The sequence below is a fragment of the Podarcis erhardii genome (assembly GCF_964252035.2).
Source record: "Podarcis erhardii genome assembly, chromosome: 7".
Lineage (NCBI taxonomy): Eukaryota > Metazoa > Chordata > Lepidosauria > Squamata > Lacertidae > Podarcis > Podarcis erhardii.
The window spans coordinates 36,684,856-36,703,803 of NC_138511.1; the positions used below are offsets into that span (position 1 = coordinate 36,684,856).

At 42.7% G+C, this 18,948-nt stretch overlaps 1 protein-coding gene across 1 annotated transcript in view; it reads left to right on the forward strand.

Moving 5' to 3' along the window:
- The first annotated feature begins 10,926 nt into the window (after nucleotides 1-10,926).
- The window catches only part of TOX3 (TOX high mobility group box family member 3), a 95,237-nt gene continuing 87,215 nt past the window's right edge, over nucleotides 10,927-18,948 (forward strand). Inside the window, exon 1 of the mRNA XM_081870223.1 lies at nucleotides 10,927-11,043. Within this exon, the coding sequence (XP_081726349.1) occupies nucleotides 10,942-11,043 (102 nt within the window). The 5' untranslated portion in view covers nucleotides 10,927-10,941. The remainder of the gene's footprint in view (nucleotides 11,044-18,948) is intronic.

Sequence of the window (18,948 nt, forward strand, 5' to 3'; positions counted from 1 at the left end):
CTTAAGTGCAAAACCTGGTTCCATCTCTGGTCCATCTTTCTCTCTCTCTCTCCTGCAGCTGACTGCAGGGACTTTGGTTTAGCAAACAACTGCCCTCCTCCTCTGGCCCAAACCTGGTCCACGCCTGTCTCCCAAGTATGACCACCCACAGCCTGCTTCACTAGATTCACCCACAGCCTGATTCACTAGATACCAATAGAAAACAGAAGCAAAACAAACAAAAATTTGTGCCTATTGACAAATGGAAGATGCTGTAGAAATGCCATTTGCTGTGCTTTGCCCTTCTCAAAAATTAAAACCTGTTTCTTTTATTTCCCACCCGCACCCTGCCTCTGAACAGAAATCAAGCAATTCCAAGGAACTTGCTCTGAGAATCTTAAACAGCCTACTTGAGAAAGATGGTGTTCTGTTGTCATCCCCCTTCAGTTTAGAAAGATTAGAAAGTGATAGCTGTGTCAAGTCCTCTTAAAAATAATATGCTTTCATCCTATGTCTTAATGTAACACTATCTTACATAGCAGATGTTTGGGGAATGCTTTCTCCACTTATGCAACGACCGAGGCATACCAATGCTGGGAACACAGTTTACCTTTTGGAACTGACAAGTGTCAGGCAGAGAAGAAGAAGAAAAAGAAAACAATGAAAAAGTGGGGGGAGGACTCAGCGAGCAGGTCTGTAATCGACATCACAGAGATATGTTAGAAACAGGTTGAAAATGCACCTCCTAAATGGAGATGGGTAAGGAAGAGAGGGGAGAATAACACAAGACAGGAAAAGCAAATGTATATAAATAGTAAGCATGGAGTTGAACGATGATCTTTAGCGCAGGCAGATCCCAGGAGCGGTGGGAAAGCCTGCAATTTCTTATGGGATGCAGTGATAAAGAAATTACATACTTATTTGAGAGGAACATAAATAAAGATTAATAGGTTAATGAGTTATTTTCCTTTCATTACTACACCATTGTACTTTATTATAATTGCTTTGCACTCATTTAATTAAATTTGAACTGAGGCCAACACAAGATAATTTGTTTTCCCTGTACTAAACAATGAGTATGCAGATTGAAAGTACCGGAGCCATAATCAGCCCTCTGTTTCGCAACACTTTTCTACTCGGAGTAGACATTATAATTGATAATTTGATTGTTGCGGCACTCTGCACAATATATTTTAAAGCAACATTAACATAATGGAAATAATGTCGTGTGCCTAATCTGTGCTGTTCATTGTGCAACTGTATGAATGAATTCCCTGTTGGAATGAATGAGGGCTGGAAACAACACAGGTGCACCTACCTGTATCAGGGTACAGGTACATTTGTTTAAAATGTTTTGGCCCCACCGTTCCAATGCTTGACTGGCTTTCTGCAAAGATAATGTGGGACAATAAATAAATAACCTGTACAAAACAGGAAAAAGAACCTCACCACATTCAACACAGCAGGAGCAACGTTTCATTAAAACTCAAACACCCATTTAACTAGGTTCTTTTTGCACCCTCTGTGGAAGGCTGGACGGAACAATTCAGATTACCATTGGGGAGGTTGCTCCATGGCCTAAGTGCTTGGAACTGCAGTAATATAAAACCATTGCTGCTAGAAGTGGCTCACCAGGTAAGGCAGAGCCACTACCCTACCTTCTCAGCAGGTGGACCTCTGCTGCCATGGAGGCTGGTCTTTAAGGGTAAATAGTGCACAGCCCCACCAGCCTCAGACCTCACAACTATACAAAGCCTTGCTGAAAGAAAGCCGTCCGTTGGCACATAAATGTGGAGCAGGCACCAATGGAAGCTTGTTGGCAAATATGGGTGGCCATTGTCTTTTTTTTTTTCATAGCAAACTGTGTTTAAGGCCCGTCAACTAATAGACAGGGTCCCAGTCTAAGAAAAAATAAAATAATATGGGATCCTTTCAGCTTTAGCTAGATGCTTTTTAGTGGAATGCTTTAAGCAGGGTTCAAATCTATGTTCAGGCATGAAGCTCAATAGATGACCTTGGCTGAGACACCACCTCTCACTCCTCTTTCTGTGAAATGCACAGTTAAACTACGGAACTGGCTCCCACAGGAAGCAGTGATGGCCACTAACTTGGATGGCTGTAAAAGACGATTGGACAAATTCACAGAGGAGGAAGTTGTCAACAGCTACTAGCCCTGATGGCTGTTGTTCTGCCTCCACTGTCAGAGACAATAATAATTTTGAACACTAGTTGCTGGAAGCCACAGGCAGGGAACAGAGAGTTCCCTTGTGTTTGGGTCCTGCTAGTGGGTTTCCCACAGGCATCAGGTTGGCTGTGAGATGAGGATGCTGGACTTGGTGGGCCTTTGAGCTAACCAGCAGGACTCTTCTTATGTTCTACCTCACAGAGTTGTTGTTGTAAGGATAACATGGGAAGGGTAAGAGCTATGTATGCAAACCTTGAGTTCCTTGGAGGAAAATATGTGATGAGATGAATAAAAGATGAGATGTAATAATAATAATAATAATAATAATAATAATAATAATAATAATAATGTTTTGAAATAGGGGGTTCTAGCACCGGGATCCATATATTTAATGCGCTGTATGTGTTGGACAACTAATCTACTAACCAAGCATTCATTCATCAATCAATCAATCAATCAATCAGTCAGTCAACAAATTATAACCTGCTTTCCCCCTCCACAAAGGAGTTGACCAAAGCAGCTTGCAAGTATAAAAACAAGCAGCGATCCCCACATTAAAACACACACTTAAAATGCAAATTTTCTGATGCCCTAGAGAAATATCTAATTTAGCATGCTTATTTTGTTTGTGTTCAGTTAACAAACTTTGAAACAGCCAAGTTTGCCTAAATACTGTATTTGCAATTAACAACATTAATTGTTACTAATTCATTTATGAAACGTGGGGGTGGGGGGGAGGGGATTTTGTGGAAAAATACAGCTCTGGAAAGTTGTCAAGCTGCTGAGTCCATCCTGGCTCCTCAGCCTGTGAACCTGCATTCCAGGTCTGGGTTAAGGTGTGGTGCACATGAATCGAAATGGTCCTGACACTAGCTGGGAAAATGGGGGTGTTTCCTACCAGCAAGCAAATCTGAGGCAGCTGTGAACACCATATTAGATTGTGTAGTTCAGTGGCAGAGCATGTGCCTTATAGTTTAGTGGCGAAACACCTGCCTTTCATGCAGAAGGTCCCAGGTTTGATTCCTAGTTTCTCCAGGCAGAACTTGGAAAGAATCTTATCTGAAGCCCTGAATAACTGCTGTCAAAAATTCAGAGACCTCTGTTGGCTTCAGCACTCCCAATTGTATCTGCATCACACTGGTACTGACTTAGGTGCCTAAAAGACAATGTGTTCTGCACCAACCTTGCTGTTAGTATAAAATGGGGGGGGGGGGCAGAATCCAGATATTCTTTTCTTTACCCAGGTGATGAATGGTACATTTTTGGTAGACTGCAGATGTCCTACTTAATATCTAATATTAATATCTTTTTAGCATTCAGTATGGATTCTGATATGATAGCTGTACTTAACCCCCTCTGCAAAGAACAATCATATGGCTGCATTGGCAATAGCCTCTATTTAAGAATAGACAGGAGGCATATTCGAAACACTGTAGGCCTGTAATCTCAACTTCAGCAATGGAGAAGCTACAGTAAACATTAATCACAGAGAAAATTGAGCAACAGCAGGAAAGTCCTGCTTAGAGCTAAATCAAAGAAAAATAAAACAGGTCCTTCAAAGCTAAACAACCAGTGGTGGTTAAAGCAAAGAGATGAGGGGAGGCTGGGGATGGCTGAGGATACAGGGTAAAACCATTAGTGTTGCTCTTAATGAGATAATAAACCAAACACTCCTGAGCACAGAAGCACCAAATAGGAAGGTTTCAGCACAACATGACTTTATTCTGTCAGTGCACACAAGACCGTCATGAGGTTTTGGTTACCTTATTATGGAGAAGATCTAGTACAAACAGGAAAGGTGCAATGAAAGGTCCAGCTAGCGGTGGCTGGGGCAAAAAGATCTTGCTTATTTATGAAGGTTACAGAAACCAGGTCTGTGTTCTTTAGAAAAGGGGAAATTAAGAGGGCGCGTCTCGGGGTTGGAGAGAACACTGAAGGGAATTGAGAAGATAAATGTTACAAGGCTGGTTGAGCTACTCTGCAATAAAGAACAAAGGATCATGACCTAAAGGGGACCTGGGAAATATATAGAAGAGGAGGAAATATGGAGCAACGCCATGGAAGGTAACGCAATGGAGTCCGGAAAACGTAAGTGCTTCACTTGAGAAATGGAACATTCAAACATTCTGAAAATAATGGGAAACAAAACATTCACATGTTTTAAAAAACAGATTAGATTGTTATCCTTCATATATTAAAATATACAGTATGACCCAATAAAATGCACATTCAGATACATACCAAGAAGTGTACTAAGTCTAACTGCAATAAATTAATAAAGAGAACTGCATGTATGTACAGGGGTTACCTTCGTTTCCTAGGTCTCAAAATCACCTCCATCACAGCTCACTTGACTTTGCTTAGACATGTCTTTTTCATGCAAATTCTCCAATCTTGCTCGTCAAACATTTAATATTTAGAATATACTCCTCCAATATCCATCATAAAGAGGCAGAGCTACTCAATAATGCTTTGCGGCTGGAGTATTGTGAGGTCGCCACAAAGGAATGGGTTGGTTTTTCCCCTCTTTCATTCAGGTCGTAAGGTCAAGCTTTGCTGGATTAATTTTGCAGAGCCCCTTTGTTATAAATAACAAACAAGGTCATTTATTTTCATTTCCTTGTTTCTAATTGCATAGATCTCCTTTGGAGTATGAACTCGCTAAACAGGTGGCTGAAATGCTGGGAAGCAGGAGAGGGAAGACTTGAAACAGTTCCAGAAAAGAAGCCCCGTCCCACTCTAGTCAAGCAGCAGTGATGAGTTTGAGGTTTAACTCCTAAGCAGGCTATGCACCTGCTTACAAAGCAAGGAGTATTCACACTCAAGGCAAACACAGATCCATGTAAATGGGGATCAGAAAGGACGAGGCTCCCCCTCCCTTGTTGAATGCTTTGCTGGTGTTTTGTAAAATTTAGCATGGTTACATCCTAAAGGAAGGGGAACACATTAGTCTGGAGTATTATTTTACAGCCAATTCCTAAACGAGCTTTCTCAGAAGTAGGACAATAACTTACCTCTGTAGCATTAAGTAAGAAAAAACTGCTTTCTGTTCTTTTTTAAAAAGGGAGAATTACACTGGAATTCTAAGGCTGGAGGAAGACATCATGGCAGGGGTCAAGAACTCACCTCTAAGGATGGATGTATGTGTCAGTTTCGGTTTTATTCAATTCCTCATTTTCCCAGTTTTAAATTCAATTTCTTCACATTTCTGCAGCAAATTTGCAAATTTTAAAAGAAATCTTCATGAAATTTCACCCACAATTTAGTGAGAATTTCTCCCGATATACCCATTTTTATTCAATTTTTACTAATATGACATTTTTACAAGCAATTTTCCATGATAAAATGCATTTTTGCACACCATCTTCACTAATTGTATGCAAACTATCCGCTAATATATGCCTGCTGGTACATATTGATTGATGGGAGATCTTCACCACAAAATTCAGAGAAGTGCAGATTTAAGAGGATGTTGTGTTTCAGTTTGCATATTGGTTCAAGAAGTACAAATTATGCTGTTTCTCATTAAAACTGAATTGTCCCCCCTCTTCCCTGCAAATCGTAGCTATACAAAAGTGGCATCACCACACTTTGAATTTCCCCACTGCTGTGCCACTATACCGACTGTGGCGATGATGCCATGTCATGCTTTTTCTTTTTAACAAGATGTTACTTGGGCAAAAGAAGGATAAAATGCTGGGCTCCTGTTTTTGCATCAACTCTGCATCTGCCAAAACATTTAGTTCTAGCCACAGGACGCTAACTTCATTCCAGAACTAGGGGTGAATGGAACATTTGCTTGCTTTGATTTTGGGAGTGAAAGTAGTGCTTACCGGGGGTTGAAATGTTTACCAAACCCAGCTAGTCCTTAAGTCAATTCCCACTCTGGTGCTTTTATTTTTTTATTTTTAGGATTATCAAAACAGATAGTCTTGGAATAATTATCCAGCCAATTGGGGAAATCATGCAGTCAGTGTGATAATGGCATTACGCAATGTAGCTGATCAGCTTAGGTCACAAAGTATTCCCATATCCCAACATAAGTTTTTATTGGGGTCAAGATTTAATTTTGGAGATGCTCAGTTTCTGCTGTTATTGGTATTATATTCTTGCATTGCTATTGTTAGGCCTTATTATGAATTATGTGGGGATTGCTTAATTTTATTGTATACTTACTGAGATGTTTTCATTTACTGTTTATGATTACAGTACTCACATTTTGTTATACTTTTGTAATTATGTAAATATTTTCATATTGTAAGCTGCCTTGAACATTGTTTTAACCATGGAAAGGCAGCATAATGGCAGTAATGTCACAAAGCAAATTTAGAGTGAGGACTTTTCAGTTCAGCGCTGCCCTCCCTCTGAATAAGTGAATAAATTTGTTCTCTTTTGCAGCTCTCCCTTCTTGAAAAAAAAGGAGGGGATTTTTACCATCAAGTTTTACCATAAAAGTTTTCATAAAAACGGTTTGCATTTTCAGCTGAACCCTATCAGACACTTTATTCTATACTTACACAAACACATCAGAAGAGCCTGCTGAATCAGGCCAGTGGTCCATCTATTCCAGCATCCTGTTTTCACAGTGACCAACCAGAGTTTCCAGATACTGATACCTCTTCTTACAAGGTACAATCAAATGCACATGAAATTCATTGCCTGCATTCACACTAAGGTTACCAGATGTCCCCGTTTCCCGGGGACAGTCCCTGGATTTGCAAATCAGTCCCCATACAAAATCCATTGAAGTTGAAAAGTGTCCCTAGATTCATTGAAAAAAATCTGGTAACCTTAATTTACACATTACTAAACACATATTTATCTGAATGGCTAAGATAACAAGGGAAACATTTTATCTGGTCAGATGTTCAGACAAATAGGAGTGCCATTGAGATCAGGTAATTTATTTTTTGCAAGAATTTCCCAGGCCATACTGATTTATTTACTAACCTGATCAAAATGTTAAAGTGTGAAAAGAAAACTTCTGTGTGAAGAACTTTTACACTCCCTGCCAAAGAACAGAGAAACAAAAATCCACTGCAGAAATGACCCAGTATTGACTTTTATTGTCAGGAACACATATCTTCCTCATGTGCAATATTTCTATCATTTTTACTCCATATCAGTAATCTTATCGAAAGTCAAGCCTTCCTCATTCACGTCAGTCACTCTCTCCCAGTCCCCAAACTCTCCTGTTGGGATTGGGAGCTACCATCCCCCACTCCATGGGGGTAGGAGTGTTAAGCCAAAGGATGAATGGACACTGCAGCATCAATACCACTGACATGTGTAATGCTATGAAAAGTATCCAATGCTGCCTGGCCTCAGCACTGCTGACACTATGACAAATGTTTCTTCCCTTCAATTACAGGGCCAGTTTCGGGCTGCAGTTCTATACACACTTAACCTGGAAGTTAACTACCACTGAACTCATATGATTGTACTTTAGTTATGGATAGTTGTTGATTTAGGACATGTAAATTCTACTTTCTGGGAAGAACACACAACAGAGTCTAGCAGAAGTATGCTGTTAGGTTTTTACTAGTGAGAATGATATGTGTTCTACAAGGTTACTGAACATTATTTTTTTCAGTGGGCTTTCTTTTTTAAACTTCCTTTCCTCTCTGAAAATTCTGTTGTTATCTTCTACGAAAACCAGAGCACTTGAAATGTTTGAAATATCAAATATTTGTCTGGTTTATGAGGAAGTGCCCTCATTACCTCCATTGTTCTATAGTTGGCCGCTGAAAAAGAAATGCTGTTATTAAGATTCTGTGTGATGCTAAATGTGTGTGGAAGGGTGGACCTGGATGTATGAAAATGGTCCTTTTAAAATGGAAATGCACTGATGTGCACTAGATATGGCTCTGCCAAACTTTTCTTCTTGAAATGAATATAAGGCTGAGGAGGGATTTGATCAACTTACAAACGATTGCACAAGCAAATGTATGGTTTGGGACCATAGCGTGGCGGTCCCAGGTTCAATTCTTGGTGTCTCCAGTAAGGCTGGGAAAGTTGGAAACCCTGAAGAGCTGCTGCCAGTCTGGGTAGTTACCAGTTTTCAGAAACCACAGGCAGGCAGAGTGCTGTGTGCTCATGTCTAGCTTTCCACAAGTTTCTGTGATAGCAGGATACTGGACTAGATGATCCTCTGGGCTGTTCCAGCAAGCTCATCTTATGTTCTTATGTAGACAATGATGAGCAAGATGGACCAATGATATGACTCTGTACAATCCTATGTTCAATCCCTGGCATCTCCAGGCTGGGCTTGGAATAGCATGCTGTTCCCAGATGCTATTGCTGTTCCAGGAATTGCTGTTCCAGGGTTGAGCTAGATGACCCAATGGCCTCTCTCAGTATAAAGCACCATCCTGCATGGAAGATTCATGTTTTTTTCTACTCTCAACTGCTTTCTTTATAAGCCACAGATGGGAGAACCTCAGGCCTAGGGGCCAAATGTCCCCTCTTGCCTTCAGTACTCTCCCTAGGGCATCCCTCTCAATGAACCTGGCTTTGAAAATTCATTGAGAATGCTTCTTGTTCTGTACATGTTGATGCACACCCAGCACTTGTTGGCTGCAGCACCCATGGAGATTTCCATGTATGGATGAACATCACAGAGAGAAGTTAAGAGTCAGATTAGGACCTGGGAGACCAGGGTTCAAATTCCCCACTGGGGCATGAAGTTCACTGAGTGGCCTTGGGTCAGTCAGCATCTTCAAGCTTAACCCTACCTCACAGGAGGGGGAGAAGGACCTTGTGTACCCCCTTGAACTCCTTGGAGAAAAAGGCAGGATATAAATGCAATAAATAAATTTTAAAAATGCACATTACTTGTTTCATCACCCAGTGTATTCATATATAACAGTGGGCAGCAGGATTGTGTGTATCACCTAAATACATTTGTTATGATGTTTGAAAGAGACCCATATATCCAGCTGTCTATCACATTTTCTCCATGCTGGTTTCTGGGGGGTGGGGAAGCACTCCAGGTGCACAGAGTACATGTAAAAAACGAACCTGCTGCGGTTAGATGCTCAACAATCCTGCTCCCACCCACAACCTTCCTTTATCCTTAGAACGGACAAATTTGTTAAAACAACAGAAGACCGCGGGTGAAAACTCGACGGAGGAGCGTTAGATTGGAGGCAACACTAAGTAAAAGCCCGCTTTAGGGTGCTCTACCCAGCTCAGACTGGTTCCCACGTTCAAGCGGTTACGAAGGCTTCCCTTCAGATGCCTGCCTGCGAGCCAGCCTACCCTCTTCCTCTCTACCAATAGAAAGTCTGCTGCAGACATACACGTGTATTACACTCTCTTCATTTCCCCTCCCCTGGCGGCCCAGCAAGCTCAGAGGAGCCTTAGCAAAGCACTGCTGAAAGTTCTGGCTGCGGTGCGTAATAGACCCATGGTCCCCATTCACACGTGCACTTCTCTCTCTCTCCCCCCCCCCCCCCGCGGCTCCCCTCCTCTGCGCACGTGCGCTTCGGTTTCCCCTCTCCCTTAACCTTCGAGGCGGCCGGCCGGCCAAGGAGCGCGCGCGGGAGGGCGGGGCGGGAGAGGAGCGAGCGGGCCCCGGCCCCTTTGGACGCGCGCGCGAGGTAACCCTCCTCGGCTGTGTGCTGCTGAAGGGAGCGAGAAAGCAAGAAAAAAAGAGGGGGGGGCAGTACTGCCAGAGAGCGAAGCGGCGGCGAAGAACCCGGCGACCCCACCACCAAGTCCCCCCTTCAGCCTCATTCAAGTTGGGCGGTGCCAAGAGCAGCCGCCACCGTCGCCCCGCTTTTGGAGCACTTTTGGGGCGTGTGTGTGCTTGGAGACAGCCCAGCTGCCTGCCGCGCGACCCTCCCTCTCCGGGGCTATTCGGGGCTCCTTTTCTTGGGCGCCTTCTTTCTCCCCTCACGAGTTCCTCTGCCCTTTCTCTCTGTCCACGCGCGCACACAAAACAGTCACTTCCAGAAGAGGGGAAGGGAAAAGAAAGAGACACATACAGAGAGAGAGAGAGAGAGAGAGAGAGAGAGAGAGAGAGAGAGAGACCCTTGCGCCGGCTGCCTCGGCGGCGGAGCGCGCGCCCGCCCGCGCGCCCGGTCGCCGTTCCCCCCTCTCGTGAGGCAGGCGGGAGGAGGGGGCCCGAGAGAGAGAGAGAGAAGCCGAGAGAGTGCGAGAGAGCCGCTGCTTCTGCTTCTTTCTCTCCTCAGAGCCGGGCGCGTGGCTTCTTTGTGTGGTGCAGCTGGTTCTGGAGGCAGAGAGAGAGAGAGAGGCAAAACCCGGGGGCTTGCCATTGGAGGGGGGTGGGGAAAGAGAGAGAGAGAGAGAGAGGACTGAGAGAAAGCTTTCGCCCCACTTCTCAGAGGCGCGAGAGGCTCCCCCTTCTTGCTCCCCCCTCACCTTCGCCTCACCTGCGCCTCTCCTTCCCCGCCTTCGGCTCACCTGCCGCTCTGCCCCCTCCCCTCCCCCGTCTCTATCATCCCATCCCTTGTTTGTTTTTGTCCCCCCCTTCTCTTTCTCCCTCCTCTTCCCTCCCTCCTTGTCCTCCAGGAAGCTTCGCCTCTTTCCACTTCTCGCAGATTCCCAAACAACTTGAGCAACGTTCTTCCCTCCAAACCCGGGCACTTTATTATTTTTTTATTATTTGGAAGGTGGATCTATTGAGAGCCTCTCAGAACTTCACCCCTTTTTGGACCACACGGACCTCTTCTCTTTAACTCTTCTTCCATCCAACACCCCCTTCCTTCCCCACCCCCCCTGCCCCAAACAATCCCCCCCCCCATCCCTTCAACATGGATGTAAGATTTTATCCTGCTGCATCTGGAAGCTCCCTTCCTGGAGACCCTTCCAATCTGGACTTTGCCCAGTGTTTGGGTTACTACAACTACAACAAGGTGACTACTTCTTTAATTCCTCCCCACTTTTCTTGTTTTATACCTTTGTTTCTGGTGTGCTTCTTTAGTTTTCCTCATAATATTGTGCCTGGTGGTGCTCTGTTTTGTGGTAGTATATTTTTTGTTTTTGTTTTAGGGGGTAGGTGGAATGAGGGGGAAAGGGCACTGCAACTACTAAAACTTTCTTTCCCTGATGTTAAATGGGGCAGCAATTTTTTAATCAAAACTTTCTCAAGTGTTCTCTCCAACGCTACCGCCTCGCTGCTCCTTTCCATGGCCTGTACAAAAAGCCATCTCTGGCTCCTGTTGTTGTTGCTGTTGTTGCTGCTGCTGTTGTTGTTACTACTCCCCCTCCCCAACTTTGGAGGGATAATCCCTTATCATTTTCTCACAATTCTTTTGAAATAAAGCACAGTTTCCCTTGTAAACACACACATACAAATGTAGGGCTTGCGGAATAGCTACTATTTCATTGGCAGTGGGGGAAATTGCTGATGAAGGGAAAGTGTGTGCATGGTGTATCCGGGCAAAAATGGGCTTGTGCAGTTTGCAAAGATGCTGCTTTCTGCTTTACTTGGAATCCCTGGAACAATGGGCAGTTTTTGCTGAGGCTCTAAGAAGTACTTTGGGAATTGCAGCCAGTGAGCAGCTGCCACTATTGTCTGCCTTTCTTTCTTTCTTTCTTTCTTTCTTTCTTTCTTTCTTTCTTTCTGTTTGTTGTGTTGTATTTATTTTTTAAAAATCTTATTTTTTTAAAAAAGTCAGATCTATTTCTTTTCTTACAGTCCTTGGTATTTAGAGTAGGATAAAATTAATGCTGATCAGAGATTGTGCATTGCTGCCCACTCCCCCCCCCAACTCATTTGGGTCCCACTTTTTTCACATTCCGCCACAGTTAAGACATTAACTAAGGCATTAGTTCTGACAAAGCATGCTTGTGTGGAGTTTTATTGAAATCTGTGGGATCCACATCCCAGAAAAAAATGTGTTTAGGATCTGGGTGCCAAAGGTCATTCCAAGTGGGAATTAGTTCAGTGGATGCATGATTCCTTGCCTGCTAACATTACAAAGCAAGCGAATTGTTTCATTTGACTTGTTTGTCTGCCGGAGAAGCTGTTGGTACTACTTAGCTCCATGGCTTATTTACATCTTTCTTGTGGCAGTTTATAGATGAGAAGGCAGATGTAGCAGCAGCAGCAGTCAGCAGAAGAGAAGGGCACTCCTTACCCTAAATGCATTTTACAAATAATAATAATAAAATGTTTCAACCACAGCTAGTCTGTTTTTGCCAACAACTGGGAAGGAACAGGGAAATGCAAACTTAAAGAGAGACATGGTGACTCATGCTATTCTGAAAGGGACTTCACTGTTTGCATTAGGCTGTGTCAATAGCTCACGGAGTTATTAGCACGGGGCCTTCATACATGTATATAAAGATCCCTTTCAAGGCTAGCTGTCTCTCTCTTCCTCCACCACCACCACCATGCTGCCTTTGCCCAGCCTCTGGGGCCCCTTGTGAGATACTGCCTGTTGAGATACTGTGCAAATGGTTAACTGAATGAAGAATGTAATGATGATTACCTAGATAATGCATGAGAAAAAGGAATTGGTCGGGGCTGGGAAGACGGAATTTTCAAAACAATATCTGTGGTTATCAAAAGTTTCTTACTAGGGGATTGCTTGAAAAAAGGATGTCACCAAAGCAAGCTCTTTTTTAAAGAAGGCTCTGTTTTCGAATGTGCTTGGTCAGGCATGATGGTCATGTTTGATGGAAGCTGAACTGGTGTTTGCCTTGTCCCATGTAGCCAAAGCATACCAATTCCTTTTCACCAAGGTTATGTTAAGCTGCTCCTGGAGAATGCATGCCTGAGCGTGCTCTTGGGAGATACACCACTGAGAATATGAGCACGCTGCTGCCTTGATAGTATGAAAAAGGAAAAAAAAAGAGAGAGGAGGGACTCAACACAAATTAGGGGCTAGAGCATCACCTTTGATTTTTAAGAGTTTTCAGTGCTCTGAATAACTCTGCACAGTCGCTTGTTAGGGCAGCCAAATGTATAAAGTCGCCATCATTTAGAGAATGGCTAAATGTTTGCTGCACTTTGTATTAATTCATGAACATTTTTGAGCTAAACTACATACCAGCCATATTTTTTTGTTTGGCTATTTATTCTTTGGTGATAATGAAAAGACACTGTGTACATTCTTCTTTGTTTGCTATGTGCCTCTACAGAGTGTGCCTCTACAACATGTGAATGGCTCCAAAATTAGAAATTTGCAAAAGCAGACCAGTTGTAGGTATCTTTTGAATAATATTCTATTGTATCTTCAGCATCACGAGGAAGGAAAGTGTGAAACTGCTGTTGGATACCATTTCTTACAACACCAATCTCCTCAAAACCAAACCAAACCAAAAAAACACTAAACTGGTAGGAAGCTATTAACTCTGTTGCACTTTTCCTGCCCCTGTTAAAAAAACACTTGTATTGCCAACTTGCAATTAAGGTGGAGGATGGAGATGACTTGGGCTGTGATCCTAAACACACTTTGAAATAAAGATAATTGAAATCAATAAGCTTTGTAAGAAAATATGTTTAGGAACAGGATGTTAAGACAATAATTTTATTGCACTTTTAAAAAGTAAGTTTACTCTGTTTACTCTAGGGTAAACAGTTTGAAGCCAGTGGTTGCAAATCTCATTCTGATTCATATAGTTTTAAACCACAGATGGTTGGGTGGTTGATGACTTGTTCAGATGAACCTTGCTTCTTTCTTTTGCTGAGCTCATCCAAGCTGCTCCTGGTTGCTTTGTCATCTAAAATGCCTTTGTATTAGTGTATTTTTACATACATAGCTATTAGCTGACGTTCTTAAGATGTGTATCCACCATTTGTAACAATGTTGCAGCAATGTTAGTAGTTGCATTGCAAATAAAAATCAGTGTCTAAGGCAATAATACTGTGGACCATAAGAACCAACTCCTAGGGGCCAATGTCTCTTTGGCCCACCCAATAAAATATTTGAGGGGGCTGCCCCCCCAAATTTGATGGGCATTGTCATTCAAATGGTGTACATGTGCCACATCGTGTGATCAGTTATGCAGGACAGGGCTTACCTGCCCCCCCTTCAATATTTTGTTCAAGTTGGCATTCCTGCTGTAGTCATTGCAAAGCTTAAGAACAGGCCAGCAGTATTGACTGGCAACATAGTAGGGAGGACATTCTTCTACATATAGTTGAATACAATGGGCAATAACACAAAATACATCATTTGTGTGTGTCTAGAATAGCTCATGGGTTACAGCAGGCTTCCTCAACCTCGGCCCTCCAGATGTTTTGAGACTACAATTCCCATCATCCCTGACCACTGGTCCTGCTAGCTAGGGATCATGGGAGTTGTAGACCAAAAATATCTGGAGGGCCGCGGTTGAGGAAGCCTGGGTTAGGTAACTTCAGGAAAATCTGAATTTAATAGGATTTGTTTAGAGTGAATGCTCTGAGGCTAGGCAATTGTGCAAGGCTTCATTGTACATGTTCATAGTTAAGAAGTTTATGCTATTTGGGTTGTATATGGACTACTAGGGATTGAGTGGCTTTGTCCTTGCCTCATCCTTGCTACATTTCTAGTGTACCATATTAAGACATTATAATGTGTAAGTTCAGTCCTGTTTGATGGTAGGGTGAAGTTGATGGGGTTGTTCCAGAGTCACTGGTTTCAGAAGTTTGCATTTGCAGGTCCATCTGCAAACTAGTCATATCTCATTAGGATTGGTGCTTCATCTGGTTTATAGCCAAATAAATACTGTTGCACCAATCTAGTAGGACAGATTTTTCTCTTCTCCTTCCCATGGAAAAATATACAGTGGGGGGGGGGGAGCACAGGAACCTGCCTTACACCAGAATTTTTGTTTGTTCAAACCAGTATATTCATTCTTACCTAGCAATGGCTCTTCTGGGTCTGAGGCAGATGTTTTTTTCCACATTACCTGCTACTTGATTCTTCTAACTTGTGAAACTTGTGGCCCTCTGGATATGGCTGGACTACTATTCCCATCACCCCTGACCATGCTGGCTGTGGCTGATGGGAACTGGAGTCAAATAACATCTGGACATCTGGTCACAATTTTCCCAACCACTTTTCTAACTAGAGATGCCAGGGGCTCAACTTCTGACTTTGGCTTGCAAAACATGTGCCCTGCCACCGAGGTGCATGCATGCTACCTCTGAAGTATGTCCTCTTCCCTGGCACACACACTCTGTTGAGCTTTTGAGAATGTTTCCACCTGCAATATATTATTGTGCCACGTGTTGTTAAAACTTCTCTGTTAAAGCTTGCTTTGGAACAATCATATTGAAGGGTGGCATATGAATCTATAAAACACATGAATGATGGTGGGTAGGGGGAGAGAAGCAGGTGGCACTGGGTTCTAAGTGTATCTCTCCCACACTACAACTGATGATCAGTTAAGGGATAGTAGCAGACAGGCTGACACCCCATTCATTTGATCAACAATGCTACCACGAGTATGTTGGTGTCCTTTTGGGGACATTATGCCTTTGCTACCCCCCTCTCACACACTCTCAAACAACTGGGTTGATCTGGAAAAAGACTGTATGTGGCATAAGCTAAATTGCTGCATGCTGTGGGTTGTGGCACACTGCTTTCATAAATAGACAATTTTGGGGGGAGGAAGAGGGAGAGCAATAATACAGATGATGTTTCACAAGACAAGGCACAGCAAATGAGTTTCTGCAGCTGCAGTTATCTAAAACATTCAATGCAAACACCACAGTTGGGTAAATAGATGGTAGAGATAAAAGAAGGAGCAGATGGCCAATGGATGCTTGTATAGCTTGCAGTGCGAGGCTTGGCTATATCGCTACACTGTGGTGACCCTTTACCTGCTTATGCTCTGTAACCAGGAAGAACCATTTAATTTTCCCCACTTTCCTGCCTATGGAACCTGCCTAAACTTTCACCCTGTGTAAGATGGAGAGCAACAGTTGCTATCCATGTGGCATTGTTTCCTGGGGGTTGGGCTGCAGTACGGCCTGTAGCTTTGTATATTCTGTATGATTGTACTCTTCCTACAGTAACAACTAGGATAGAACTGAAAGTGGGGTGTGATTTCCATGAATCCTTTTGGCTGGTGGGCAGGGGGTGGAGAGGAGAAACAATAAGACTAAAATGCAGCTTTTTTGCATTTCATCTGAAAAGCATCAACATCTTTGTAATGATAGACTCTTGAGACTATTAGGCTAATTTTTCCACAGAAGATCTATGCAGTGCATTTACCTTGAATAGTGTGCACTCAATTTCAATATAGACTAGACTAGTTTGTCATCTCTCAGAATTTTTAGTCCTGCCAAAAGTGAGGTAAAGGGAGATAATATGAGTGTGTTGAGGTCGAAGGTTGAACGTTACTGCATCTTTATCTGGGGCAACTTTGAAGAGTGTGTGATGATTCTATACCTTCACTGAACTTTCCAGGAGACTTTTGCTAAGTTCTTTCTTATTTTTCCAGTAAAACGAACTGTGTATCATTTTCTACCACTTTTGGAAAGTGGTGTTTTAAATTGGTGTTTTATCAAACTGTGTTCTGGAGAACTTGGTGGCTTCCCTGGATGCTCATCAGAGCTTCTTCAATGAAACAATCAGTAATGGTGGATAGGCTTTCCTAGAAGCTAAGCTGCCCATCGCTACTTAGGCTCTCTCTGTGATACACATTTAAATCAGTATCATGCCACTTTAAACAGGCATGGCTTCCCACAAAGGATCCTGAGAACCGTAGTTTGTTAAGGGCACTGAAAGTTGTTAGGAGACCCCTATTCTGCTCCCAGAGCTACAAAATACAGAGTGGTTTAACAATCTATCCCTTTGCCCAGAGAACTCTAGGAGTTGTAGCTCTGAGCTGGTGTTTTTGCTTTGTTCAGTACTTATATGGGTGTTGTTGATTTTTTGCTTTTCTTGATAAATAAGTCTGCTGTCAAAATAGCTAAGGAAGTAAGCACAAGCTCCCTGTATTCTAACATGAAGAGAGGTGGCAACAATTCTGGCTTAAGCTAATTTACCCCAGGGAAAATGTCACAAATACTTAACGATGCAAACAAGCCATGCGGGACCATGACATACTGCTGCGCACTTGGTAACTAGGTGTTGGTTACTACGCAGGAGGAGCATCAGTTGCTGGTGGTTGATTTTGTGAAATCGACAGGAAGCTACCTAAACACACTGAGAGGAATGCCATTGCCTGTGACTGTAACTGTATGGACCTCTAAAGGTTTGTCTTTAATAGAGGAATTAGCTATCAGATCACACACACTGCCCTGGACAAACATCTTGTTTCAGATGTGTACAAATGACAACTCGATAGGAGTCTAGTGGCTCCTGTGTAACAGGACATCATATTACAGTGTCAAGCTTTGTGGCTTTCACACCCATATCCTCAACTGGCCATGTTTAATGTGATAGTGTTTGGTTATGCTATATAGCCTAAGGCAGGCTTCCTCAAACTTGGCCTTCCATATGAAGGCAGGCTTCCTCAACCTCGGCCCTCCATATGTTTTGAGACTACATTTCCCATCATCCCTGACCACTGGTTCTGCTAGCTAAGGATCATGGGAGTTGTAGGCCAAACACATCTGGAGGGCCGAGGTTGAGGAAGCCTGGCCTACGGTAGTGAAACCACCAAGAGCTTGAGTGAACACTATTGCAAAATATTAGACCGAGTGCACAGTATAGCCAGCAAGTCATTCACATTTCCAAATGGTTTCGGGCTGATTCTTCTTGACTTGTTCTGACATGGTGCAGAAGCATAGGAAGTATTGTGATTTTAGATTTTTTAGTGCACGCAGCTTCCTTTTTATTTTGACAATACGTTAGAGATTGGTTCATTCTGATGATGTTACAATTTCTATTTTCTGTGGTGTGCTTTTTACTGTTTTAAGCTTGGACATTTTGTGAACTGCATCAAATATGTTTGCCCAGAGAAGTCTATATACCAACCAAATAATTGTCATTTCCTGTCTTGTTTTTAAAGACTAACTAGATGTTCTACATAAAAAGGGACATTTTTCAGATTGCTTGTTGGCAGCTGTACTTTCTTTGTGTAGTGTTCAACATTTTGATCTATTGGATAGTGTTTGCTCTTGTGAAGCTGATATGAATTGGCTTTCAGGTTTGTTACCTGGTCTTATGAGTGCTCTGATGAGTATTCATTGCATCACGTTAATTCCAGACTCAAATTACATTCATTAGTAGCTAGCACAATGTTTCTCCAACTTCCAGAAGTTGGGTCCTTTGATAAAAAACCTATGCTTTGGTCTCCCTGAAGTTGAAATAAACTATCTGTCCCCAGGTGACATGCATTCATTTTGCTTCTGAATATGAGAATTTGTAAATTGAGACATTACTGCAAACACTGGCACCCAAAGTGGAATGAAGCAGTATGTCTCTAAGCCACTGCCCTCTTAAAAACCTTGCAAAGGGAAACCTTAAAACAAAGCAGTGACTCTTCTTCCCAGGTCAGATTGCCAGTCACCCCCACAAATCTCATACACATCAGTTAGAGTCCAGTGCCATGAGATGGTCATTTTAACTTGTGCTCATAACTGGTGGGGGAATTATAAAGCTGTATCTAATGTCTGCTGGCGCAAGGACTTTTGCACTAGCAGATGTTCAAGTTTTCATGTTGTGCAACATAATCCAATACAACAGTTGCTCTAGCAGAAACTCATTATTCAACAGATTGCACAATCTATTGCACAGCAAAAGTTACTAGCAACATTCAACTTGTGCAAAACAGTTTGCCAGCCAAACAGGTAGGACGCTATAGGACTTTAACTTAGTGCTACATTACACACAAGCCTAAGACTCTGTGTGCATGAAGATGATATTTCTCCCTAG